This window comes from Lemur catta, chromosome 18 (genome assembly GCF_020740605.2).
Source record: "Lemur catta isolate mLemCat1 chromosome 18, mLemCat1.pri, whole genome shotgun sequence".
Lineage (NCBI taxonomy): Eukaryota > Metazoa > Chordata > Mammalia > Primates > Lemuridae > Lemur > Lemur catta.
In genome coordinates this window covers 28,510,721-28,522,811 of record NC_059145.1, presented here as the reverse complement: position 1 = coordinate 28,522,811, position 12,091 = coordinate 28,510,721, and the positions used below count along the sequence as shown (strand labels likewise).

At 39.8% G+C, this 12,091-nt stretch overlaps 1 protein-coding gene across 10 annotated transcripts in view; it reads right to left on the bottom strand.

Moving 5' to 3' along the window:
• The window catches only part of CADPS (calcium dependent secretion activator), a 440,985-nt gene that overhangs the window by 111,685 nt on the left and 317,209 nt on the right, over positions 1-12,091 (bottom strand). For 8 of the 10 annotated variants that reach the window (XM_045529934.1, XM_045529931.1, XM_045529936.1 and 5 more), the window contains 3 exons: positions 4,232-4,333; positions 2,623-2,686; positions 2,057-2,180 (listed from right to left, as the gene is read on the bottom strand). In XM_045529934.1, coding sequence (XP_045385890.1) covers positions 2,057-2,180; positions 2,623-2,686; positions 4,232-4,333 — 290 coding nt within the window. Of the gene's footprint in view, positions 1-1,790; positions 1,803-2,056; positions 2,181-2,622; positions 2,687-4,231; positions 4,334-12,091 lie in introns of all 10 variants that reach the window. The other 2 variants (XM_045529937.1, XM_045529940.1) reach the window with 1 other exon arrangement.

Below are 12,091 nucleotides of genomic sequence, written 5' to 3'. Positions count from 1 at the left end.
GATTTAAGGCTCCAAGATACTAAGGATTTCAGACTTTAGTATCTAAGGCTCTTGAGGTATTTCTTCATAAACATAGTCTCCGGCAATATTACTACAACTTCTTTCCAAAATTCTCAGATAACTAAGCTGTTAATGCTCACAGAGGGCTCCAAAGTAAAAATGGAAGATTGCTTTTCTGAGGGTAGGATCAGAGCCTTGTAAAAGAAAGTTGTCTGGTAGTAATATCTCTAAAGCTGCAATGTCTCAGCCTACGGTGGACTATGTTCATGAAAGAAAACCTGATACATGCAGCCAGAGAATGTTGGGTTGTCTGAATTGACAATCCCAGCATGCTTTGAAATTGGTGTCTCAGCCACTTTTGCAGAGGGCACGTCAAAAAGTGGCTGAGCCAATCACGGACAAGGAAGGAGAGAAGCAGAAGAGAGCAGGTAGTGTGGAATGAGGTACTTCTCTGAAAAGAGAGTTGGAAAAAAAGGATTGGTTTCTTCAAAGAATCCCCAGACCTAAAAGTCACAGTGCAAAAGATAATTAACACAACCAAGAAGAATTGAGGCACAAAAGGAAATTACAGACCAGCTGACCTACTTTGGAAATGAATGCATTTTTACTTACAGATCTTAAAGTTTGTTTGGATATATTTATCTGAAAGAAGAGAGCAGATCTTACCAAAAGACTAGTAATAGCTAGACCAAGACCTATGAGGCAGCAGCCATGGCAACGGAACGTTTCTTGATCCCATCCCATCTCTGGCCTTGCCTAGTATTATTAGGTACCCGGCTGACTTGACCAAATACAACCAATCATTATGTCCTGGGACGGTAAATGCTGGAACAATTATTTGCTAATATAATCCTTTAACGATCTTCTTGTTCCTCTATTTTTGTCACTCATTACCAAGTCAAGAGTTGACAAACATCCTTTTAGTGCCCAATTCTTAAGTGTTTCTCCCTGGATGCATAACAATGAATTCATTACCACTGGTACACAATTTGCATCATCAGACAGACAAAAATCGAGAGAGGGAGGACATGTAATATACAGAACACTGAGAATTTGACATGATCTTAACCTAATTCTCTAAGGAAACAAGGACTTTGGCAGAGTAAGTGATGGGGTCTGGGTGGTTGGTTAGTTTTTACTTTTTCCCCCCAGTCGTCCTGAGGCAGACAATACGCATTTGTTGGTTTTAGTCAGGTGTCGTGTTTCACGTGTGAGAGAACATCAGATTCCAGAATGCGGACACATCGAGTTTTGCACACAGAACTTCCACATTTATACACTTACACCACTGGTCAAGTTGGATGTGGTTTTCAAATCACCCTATAGCAGCCAACAGGGTAACAATGAAAAGTGATTAATACCTTTGTGAATGAATAGGTCCCAAAGAACCATATCTTCTCAAGTAGAGTTTACTCAAAGTGCCTTTGGTGATTACTTGGTCATCAGTGACCACTTCCCTAAAGCTTGTGAGGGCAGTGGCAACAAGCATCCAAGCTCTGGAGTAACAAGAGCAAGTGAGCTCTACAGCCAGCCTGGAGCCATCAGGTGTGGCTCCACACTAACCTGACATCAAGTTTGAAACACTACCAAAACACAAGGTACTCTCAGGGGGCAAGAAAGAGTTAAGTGAAACCTTGACGTTGCTTTATCCAATTCTTGTTTTACTTCCAACCTTAGCAGTGGACAACAAACTGTTTCATTTTCCTGTATTTAAAGAAAGTAGCAATCCTACGGAACTCTCTCATAGGAAAACATCAGCCACAGAGCAGATACTTAGGGCCAACACAGACTCTCAGAAGGACCTCAGTTGTCTGATAACAACCTATATTCAATATTGTTTCCCTACAAAGGCCGTTTCCTGAGCCCTTATTCTGTCTTTTTATTCATTTACTTGGCCACAGCCAAGGAAGCTTCCATATTTCAAGTGCTTTCAGGTTTCAGCTTAACAAACTCGGGTGGACCACTGTTTTCTGGTGCCCTTCTGAAAAGAGAGAGACTTCCCTAGGGAGGCATACCAAAATTTAAATTCAAAACTGGGGACAGAAGGGAGCCTTACCTTCGATTTTGGCATACTCTGAGAGCCGAGAATAGTTCACTAAAGCAGCCTGCTCCAGACATTTACGGATGACTGTTTTTACCTCCTCTTGTGGCACTGGGGTAACAATATCTTTCATCAAAACCTTTACATAGAAAAAAAAAGGGATTATTATTAAGAAGGTTCAAGCCAATGTGTTACTCATTCATATGTCTTAAAGAGTTCAAGTTTAAAATTAGTTGTGAATGTTTCCTTGTGACTAAATACAGATTGAGAACCATCACTTAAAAAAAAAAAAAAAAGCACTAGAATTGCAATGCACAGTTAGGATGGCAAAGCCTGGCCATGAATTAGGGAAGGGCTTGGAACATATCTTCTATATATCCTATTTTTTGGGAGTCTGGAGATAAAATATCAAGAATTTTGGCAGTTTCCTCACTTTTATTCTGATATTTTGATGAATTACCAAAAAATGGTAAATAAATCCTTTAAAAATTACAAACTAGGTCATTCAACCACAATATTTTAATTGCAATTATGTTTATGTTTCATTATAGATGTGATTTGTCTTTTACTTTCATTCTTACCCTTTCCAAGAGTGAGAGAGTAGCTTTTAAAGCACCTTCAGGTCGACCAAATGGAAAGCAATACCTAAAAAAGACATAAAATTCTTAAGGTTGCCCAAATTATTACATTTAGCATGAAATACGCTGCAATTTGATTCCTATAGCAACTCTCTCTGAGGAACGAAAAATGCTTTTTATTTTGTCACGTTGTGTTATGTTAATCTGAATTCACACCATATATGTGTGTATATAATGTATATATGTGTACGTGTGAATAATGACTAAAGAGGGACTCTGCAAATGTCTGCAGCAGAAAAGAATATTGAAAGTGATGACACAAGGATCTGTTTGGATTTCTGTTGTGAAGGAGAACTATTTGTTAGCTCAAATGTGACCTTATATATTACTACTGAGACCAGTATTAAAAAAAAATATTAGTTGAAACAGGCTGACATGCAAACATACTTACTGAACTCCCCCCCCAAAGGGATTAATATGTGGAATAGAGTCTATTTAGAATAAATTCATGATTCTGCTAACTGTCCTTCCTTGCTTGCGGTTTTCCATTGTTACAGACCTTTTGCTACTGGTAATGCATTTTACATATAGTATATAGTCAATAAAGATTTATCTGGGAAGATTTTGATGGCACAGAAAGAACTGTGTCAGGTGCCACTAGGACTTCCACTGACTGTTTCAGGCTGTCATAGGCCTTCAGAACACTGTTGCTGGCACAGAGAGACGAGCATGGCTACTCAGACTCAGACTATCCTACATATGCATCCCATTCTTCCATGTGCTGGCGGCGTGGCTTTGGCAAGTCCAGTCATTTTATTCCTTGTTTAAATGGGGATTATGATAATAACCTTACAGAGTCCTTCTGAGAATACAAAAACATAAGTTAATACTTCTCCAGCCTCCAGTCTTGTATCTGGCAGATAGGAAGTATTTAACAAATAGGAACTATTATAAATGCGATTCCTATTTTTGAGTTACTATTTTAGGATCTCTGGTCCAGAACCACCAGTACAGCATTAGAAAGGCCAAATTTGCTCCAAGGGGGAGGTGGGCTGCGGGGTGTGGCGCTGGCTGTCTCCAGCACACAGGGAAGATTCAAGCCACCCAGGCTGGTCCAGGTTTCCTTCTTTCCCCATGTAGCCAGCCTGTCCTGTTTCCGAGGGGGTGGAGAAAGCAGAGACTGTCCTATGGGCACCACTGCCCACCTTCCTGTTCACTATGATCTGACTCAGAGGATTGTTTTTTTACTGTTTTATTTAGGAACTTTGAAGAAACTTCAAACTCAACTTTTTATCATCAGCTGGTGGTCAGTTCACACAGGAAGGCTTTATTCTTTCAGTGGAAATAAAATGAACTTAAGAATGTCAAGTTCTTAAACAATTCTTGAGCAAAAGAAAAAATAAAATACAAAAAAAAGAAAAAAAAAAGAAAAAAGAATTTCAAGTCTCCTGTCTATTGAGGAACCATGTCTGATTGGTTTGCTTTTTCTACAAAGCTATTTCTGAATAGCCAAGGTACCTCTGGTAGATTTACAATTTTGGAATATCAAGCCCTTTAGTTGTTCCTCCCCAGTCTCACCCTCCTAATAAGCCCCTAAACACCAGAGCCTTACCTAAAATGTGTAATCTGATTTTCCAACAGAACTCGGAGTCTCTCTTTGATTTCTTCAAAACGTTCCTTCTCTTCAACAGTCACAGTTCCTATTCCATCGGGCCTGAAAGAAGATATGTCATGAAGTGATGGGAACCTCATATGCTGACACCATCAAATCAAATCTCTAGCAGGAGGAAACTGTCCATTTTAGAAGAAACGAGGTCCTGCTATTTCAGGGTTGGCTTCTAAAAGGGATGGGTTGTTTTTCTGGGTTATCACTTTGGAGACGTTTGCAGAACCGTAGCTCATTTCTTGTGAAATGGTAAAATGTACAAACTGGTGGCTTGCACGTTAAGTCCAGCTCATAGACGTGTTCCGTCTGGCTCATAGCTTCTTAAAAAATTTGAACTAGTTGACGATATTTTTAAAATTAGGAAAGTTTTATAACACAATTCTGATTGATGGGCTCTCCTGAAAATTGAGAACAGCTGGTATTATTAATGGGCTGCTAACGGCTTCTTCCTTACCTGGGGCAGGCATTCACCTGGTCCACATCCCTAATTTGTATTACCTGTGTAGGCACTTGGGTTTGGGATCCCTGAATTAGGCACACAAATGCCTATGAAAATCAGGTGCCTTGAAAGTATCTGTCTTCCCCAGTGTTAAATGTCTTAATGGCTCAATTTCCAGCTTATCATTATAGACGTTCAGATTAATTTAAGTCCTCATGCATTAAGTGAAGAACAAACCACATACGCTTTCCAATTTTAGCAAACCACTACTCATTGTAATACAAAGGACTCTAGCATAAATAAGTGATTTCGGTTTGATCATAGCATTCTCATGGTTCTGTGTCACCATTAGGTGCACACATATTTCCCCTATTTGTTACGGACCATTCAAGTTGAAAATATAAAGGGAGGCTGCATATTTATAGCCCAAATTTATCTGTGCCAAACTATACGCAGGATAATCTGACCCATTCAAAGACTTCAGCTTCCCAGATCTCGTAGTGACTTGTTTTGACTACTGGCTGAGCCAGTTTGCAGATTGGTGTGTCACCATGAAACTTCTATTGGAACATTCTTCAGTTTGCAAATGCAAGTCATTTTGAGACCAAACAAATGGTCTTATTTATAGGCCTTCTCAAGGATCCAGCATAAGTTGGGAAAATCCTTTATACTAGACCAGTCTGACTGCACAAAAGACTTGGCAAATGATAGCATTGTACCTCCTGTTAGGGGTTAATTGGTCAGCTTTCCTCCTTTTTAAATAATAAAAATGTCCTATTTGAAAAATAAGAAAATTTCCCCTCCCTCACTTTATGAAAAACACCCCCAAACAGTAAAATCCTGTTTAGTCTATTTCTTCATATTCCCTCAAACTTAAAGGAAGAAGGCAAAATGGTAAATAACAAGCAGGCTGTGGAATGTAGGAATGTGCCCTTGTTTTCAAATTCTCTGGAAAAATCTTAAATGTTAATTTACAAAGTTTACTAACATTTTTTTTTTTTACATGAATTGTCCATGAATCTGTAGTTAAATCTCAGGATGAATTCATTGTGCCCCACAAAATACATGTGACTGTCTTTTTGTTAACCTTTCATGTTTTTGTTAAAATCTACAACTTCCTTTAACTGTGGCTTTTGAATTTTTATAAAAAATTCAGGTTACTAATGCCCTGAACACACGTTTGTTTATGTGATTGGCATGTACGTGCACACACTCGATTGGGGCAAAGGGAGCCATTCAAAGCGTATCGTTTGTCTTAGTAGAGAATCAATCCAGAAAAAAATGCTATTAAATATAATTTACAGTTCAGGGATGGGTTTACAGATCACAGCAAAAAGCATGGAAACCATTTAACACAGATAGCCCAGAGATCTCTGTGGTCATTATTAGGAGAGAAACCTCTCTGTGAATAAAACCATTCATTCTTTATCTGACAAGTCTTCTAAGGCAATTAGGCAACCAGAAGGCAGCTTTTTGCTTTGTGTTTGAGATGATAAAAACTGGACATTTAGTGTATGCCTGGCTTCTCAGTTAATTCTCACTACAAAGGGTGTTATTTTTAATACAAACAAAACATTGGATTATGTTTTTTTTCCTTTTGTTCTGATGATTCCCATTTGTAATTATTAAAGGTATCCGATAGCAGCTTCTGCTTCCCTGATAACCTCTCCTTGGACTACTTTCTGAATACCCTTAATCTCACTATGCCAAAAAAACTAAACCACTAAAAATTATTGTATTCTCAAGACTTTATTAAAAACAAACAAAAAATTAATAAAAATTTTTGTAGTCACTTAAATTTGCTTCTTGATCATCTATGTCAGTGTGAATACTTTTATTTTCAAATAAATAAAACAAACTAACCTTATGAAGAGTGTAAAGCATGTCACAGTACAGAGTTCACCAACAAAAATAGATGATAAAACAAGTCAGTGTTTGTAATTACCAGAATTGCTCTGAAATGGTATTGGTAATGGGATGCTATTATATAAACTAAAGAAAAGACATGCAGGAAAAATATAATTTGTCAAGGATCACAGGTTGTAACTAGGAAAGACTAGGACAGTTAAAAAGCAAAAATATTCTTTTTTAATTTAACAGAATTATTTTTGAAAATTTTGTCGAACATCAATTTCTTTTTCATCGACCCTTATAATTTGTCAGTGTTAATTGTCCAGGTTAATTATACAGGTCTCCATAGAGCTACTCGCTGAAAAATTCTGGTTAGCTATTTTGGAGAATGCTCTTTCCCACAGAAGCAATGAAATGCTTTTTCTAAAGCAGTGGTTCTCAAACTGGAGCATGCCTCTGAGTCACCTGGAGGGCTGTGACAACCTGCATGTCCCCCGCCCCACCCCAGAGTTTCTGATTCAGCAGGTCTAGGGTGGGGTCTGAGAATTTACATTTCTAACGAGTTTTCTGCTGCTGCTAGTGATGCTGATGCTGAGAACCTCTGTTCTAGAGCAAAAAAAAAAAAAAAAAAAAAATGTGGTGAGTGGTGCTTTCAGTGGCTGAAAGGGTAAGTTTGATTCAGGGTTCCCAATTTCCCTTAGATTGGGGGATGGCTTTGGAAGCAGAGATCTTCTACAACAGGTACACAGTCCACTTACTGAGCTACCCATCCCTTCTAAATGGCATTCGTACTGTTTCCATGTGCCGTTCCAAGCAGTGCTGGTGGCAAAATAAATAGTAGAACTGCATTGGCGTCTTTCAGAAGCCATGCTTTTGTTTCATTTTGCTTTGTCTTTCTGGAAACATTTGGGGGTAATTCTATAATTGTCATAAAACTGGCTTGGTATCTTGTTCCTTTCTCAGTACTTTTAACACTTGAGGAGACACAAAGAATGAGAGAAGAGGAGGATAAAGCTGGATTTTATACTTGGAGCTAGAAAAGCCCGGCTTTACGCAGAACACATGTCGAGGAGCCCAAATCTCTCGCCCACTCATGTCCTGACTGTGCACATTCTGCTCCTCTTGCTTTTTTGGCTTTTTAGCATCCATTGCCCCTTCCCAACAGCCTCTAGATTTGGAGGGATGGCCTTAGCCACACTCTGGGTACTCCTGAGGGTAAATTGAGGGGCTTATTCCCTCACCGTTAATGCTGGAGGGCTTCCTAGAGGCCAGCTTCTCCCTTGCACGCCACTCTACCTCTAAACTGAATTATGACTTCAACTCAGCCACCTAAACACTCTCTTCTTGAATCTTTACCTTGAATAAATGATTCAAGGCTAGAATGAACACACAGAATATGCTTGTCCCAGCATTCAGGCCTTGACCAGATCGTCCTCATAGGTTAATAGCTCTTGATCTTTGGCTGCACCTTAGAACTGTGAAAGGTCCCACCCTCAAAGCTGGGATTCAATCTGTCTGCAGTGGAGCCTACACATTGGCATTTTTAAAGCTCCCTGAGTCAATCTAATTAATGTACAGTTAAGAACCACTGCTCTGGGCCTAACTTCAAATTCTATTGTCGCTGCCTTGATTCCAGTTTTCCCCTTCCTTTCTTTGAAGCTCCCAGCATCCTCCTAATAAAGTCCCCTCTGCTTGGATTATCCAGAGTTAGTTTTTGTTACTTCTATTAAACTTGATGTAAGTTCATAAAGCTCATAGCTCCTCTTTCCTCACACCCCTCAATTTTACTAGCAGATGCCTTTGAACTTAGCTTTAGACACCCCCACCCCCTGCCCCCAACACACACATGGAAATGCAGCCCTTGGTCTGCAGTTCCACCTAACTGCACACTGGCTAACAACTCACTTCTTGTATATCATGATCCCCCAAACTTGAGACAATATGCAGGTTAAGTGCAGTCATTTTTGGAGCTGTGCTGAAGACTGGATGCTCTCCCACCTGCAGGCCATTGTGGGAGCCAGAAGTGGGTCTCTCCGGCCACGGCAGACTATATCGCATCTGACACGGCGGGCATCTCCCGAATCCACCTTTCAAGTTTTCGGCAAACCATTTTCTCACTGTCCTTCACAAAGTTGACATGTTCGGCAGCATGATAGGAAAGATGTCATGTCGGCTGCTCTTCAAGTTCTTGTCACAGTGGTTAGCACCAGTTCTGTCATCTTCACTCTCCTCACAGTCTCCCATCTTGAGCCATGTCACAAATAATAATATATCTAGAGCTTCGTTTTTCTTTCTTTTTTTTTTTTTTTGTCATATTGAAACTACCATAACCCAGCTGCCCATCCTTTGAGTAACTGGTTATGCAAATTGTTCTCCTTTCCCCAAATGCTTCTGAGCTAGAGTGCATTAATCGATGTCTACTGTCAAATTAATCCAATATGATTAAGTACTGAACTTTTAATGTGAAACATTCTATTTTGATATTTGAAATTATGTGTGAACAACGTAGTCAAAGAATTCAAGCTGCGATGTGTTTTATGAAATGAATTTACCTCTATAGGGTTGTTACAGTGTGGCTTCACACCCAGGTGAGCACGTGGGTTCCTAGTAGCATGGTTCTCCACGTTATATCGAAAGCCAGACCAAAAAAACCTCCTTTTGAAAGGTAAGATGTCTTTTCAAGGTCAGGATGCTAAATTAATTCAAAGCTTACAATGACTGATGTATTCCGATATTGCACCTGTTTTGTGATTAAGTACAGAATCCGTGTGTAAAAGAAATGTACGAATTCAACAGAAAAGGAAAGAGTGTCTGGTCCACCGCTCTGCATACAACCAGCTTTAAGCCTCCGATCACTACCAACAAGGGGTAAAACTCCAGCTGAAGAGGGAATATACTTTCATCTCCAAATGCAAATGTCCACATATGCTGGAGCAGGCACCGTAAACATGATATATTCTCTCTCTCCAAATGGATGCATGCCTGCAGACCGCATTACGGATCCATGAAAATGTCCTTAAACAAGCATGATAACTGAATCCTACTTGCTACTAAATTGTTCCAGCCCAGAAACATGAGAGCTTAAAGGACCAGAGTGGGACAGAATATCTTAGATGTTCTTTGCCATCTCCCTAAGTAGGACATTTAGACCAAACATCCCCTCTTAACCTCATTTTTTTTTTCAAATTGATTTCTCCCAGCAACTCTTTATTCTTACAAGTTTTAGAACGATACCTTTGAATTTAATTCTAGTGTGGAATATTTTCCTTTGTTTCTTTCAAGTGGTTAACAACTACAAATTCAAGGTAACACCAAAGCATTATCTTCTCAAAAGGAGACATCCGTGCTTGCTCATCTGGATGGTTTGTATAATCCTAGGCTAATTATAAATTATAATCATGGCTCTCACATCCCATAGTCACTGCTTCATTATGAAAGCCAGCCTCACCCCTTCCTCTCCTTCCCTTCCAGCCCAGCCAGTGCCCTTTTCTAATTATGCCCTGACGCCCTGGGGCTCAGACACGCTGCTAAAACAAATATATCAAAGTGTTTGTATCACAAAGAGTAAGACAGGAAGCAACAACAAGCGGTTTCTACATTACAAGTGCACATTGTAGCTTCTTGGGGTTGGCTATTAGTTAATTTCAAAAAGAGTGGGGGGAGGGGCAAAAATATACCAGTGAGTCTTTTCTGACTTGTTTATGGTTTTTCTAAACACGCAGTTATATCCCAATAATATCAGAAGGTGTCATTCACCCTACTATAAGGATGGGAGTGGTTGAGAAGTCTCTCTCTATTGAACAATCACTAAGAATATGGATGCTGTTGGCACCAAGGTCATTCATCAAAGTGGCACAGGCTTGATCCAGGTACTGAATGAAGCAAGGACCCAACAGATGACTAGAGAAATGATATAAAACACAGGAAAGCCTGCATTGTTTTCCAAGAGAACCAATTTCCAAAATTGGTACTACACAGATTTTTCCTTTTGAGGAATAAGAGGAGAAGAGATAGATTTCTTTATTTCTAAACAAACACAGACAAGCTTTAGATTCCACTCTGAAGACTCTATATATAGACTTCTGAGTGGTCAGACCAGCACCTTTTTAGTATCACACCCACCCAGAAAGGTGTGTGTTATCTGAACATATGTTTTTGTGCCAGTTAATTCAATGACCACAGGATGAGGACATATGGTTGAAATTTTAGAAGAAAAATATACATTAATTGATGGTGTGCCATGGGCCAGAAAGATTCCACCAATGGGATAGATAATTAAGCATATTGCACAAGATTTTGTGTCTGGGTTGGAAAATCTGCTGTTCTCATGGGGCAAGTTTCATTCAGGAAGAGAGTCACATGGTGTGTTAGTCTGTTTTGTGTTCCTATAAAGGAAATATGTGAGGTTGAGTAACTTATTTAAAAAAAGAGGTTTATTTGGGTCATGGTTCTGCAGACTGTATGAGAAGCATGGTGCCAGCATCTATTCTTGGTGAGGGCTTCGGGGAGCTTCCAATCAAGGTGGAAGGCAAAGGGGGAACAGGCATGTCACATGGGAGAGAGGGAGCAAGAGAGAGCCCGTACTCTTAGACAACCAGCTCTCCCATGAAAACTAACAGAGCAAGAACTCACGTTATTGGGAGGAGGCATGAAGCCACTCATGAAGGATCAGCCCCCATGACCCAAACACCTCCCTCCAAGCCCCACCTCCAATACTGAGGATGCAATTTCAACATGAGACTTGGCCAAGTATCCTAACTATATCACGTGAGTTAAAAGGAGATGAGCTCCAGAGAGAATTTCTCCTTGGACATCTGAGATGCTGACTTGTACTTGAAATTTACTTGAAAATTTCTCCTCACTTTCTCTTGCAAGTACTTCCTATTAAAGTAAACCTGGTTCTTTAGAATTTAGAGAGCATGACTCAGCCACGCGCAAGGCCAGCACCTGCTCAGAGCTGGAAGGCCAACCAATGATGTGCTCATGTTCAAAAGTGCAATAATGCCTTGTGTCATTGTGAAATGTGAGACCAAGAGTGTGAAGGTCACTGTCAATCCCCATCCATGCCTTTCTGCTATATATAGTGCTGTATTCAGAGGTCAGTAAAACAGAGCTATTCCTACTACACAGCTTTTGCTGTTTCTCTTTGGGGGAAGAAGAGTTAAAATGCACCAGACATGATGTCATTGTGTGTGTGTGTGTGTGTGTGTGTGTGAGAGAGAGAGAGAGAGAAGAGGGGGTTAGAGTAAAAGAAAAAATATATGTTACTCATATACTACTAGGTAGGCATTCATAAAAAAGAAATAAAAGGAGCCATTGTGTGACATGGATTTGGAGTGAGAGCCCAACATTGCAGGCAAGGACACAGTTAAGAAGGCAATTGCTGTGGTCCAAGGGAGAGAAGATAGAGACCTGAACTATGGTAGTGGCATTGAAGAGAGGGAGAAATTGCTTAATGAGAGATATTTAAAGGCACTGACAGGGCATAGTAATTGTTTCTTTTCTTTCTTTTTTTT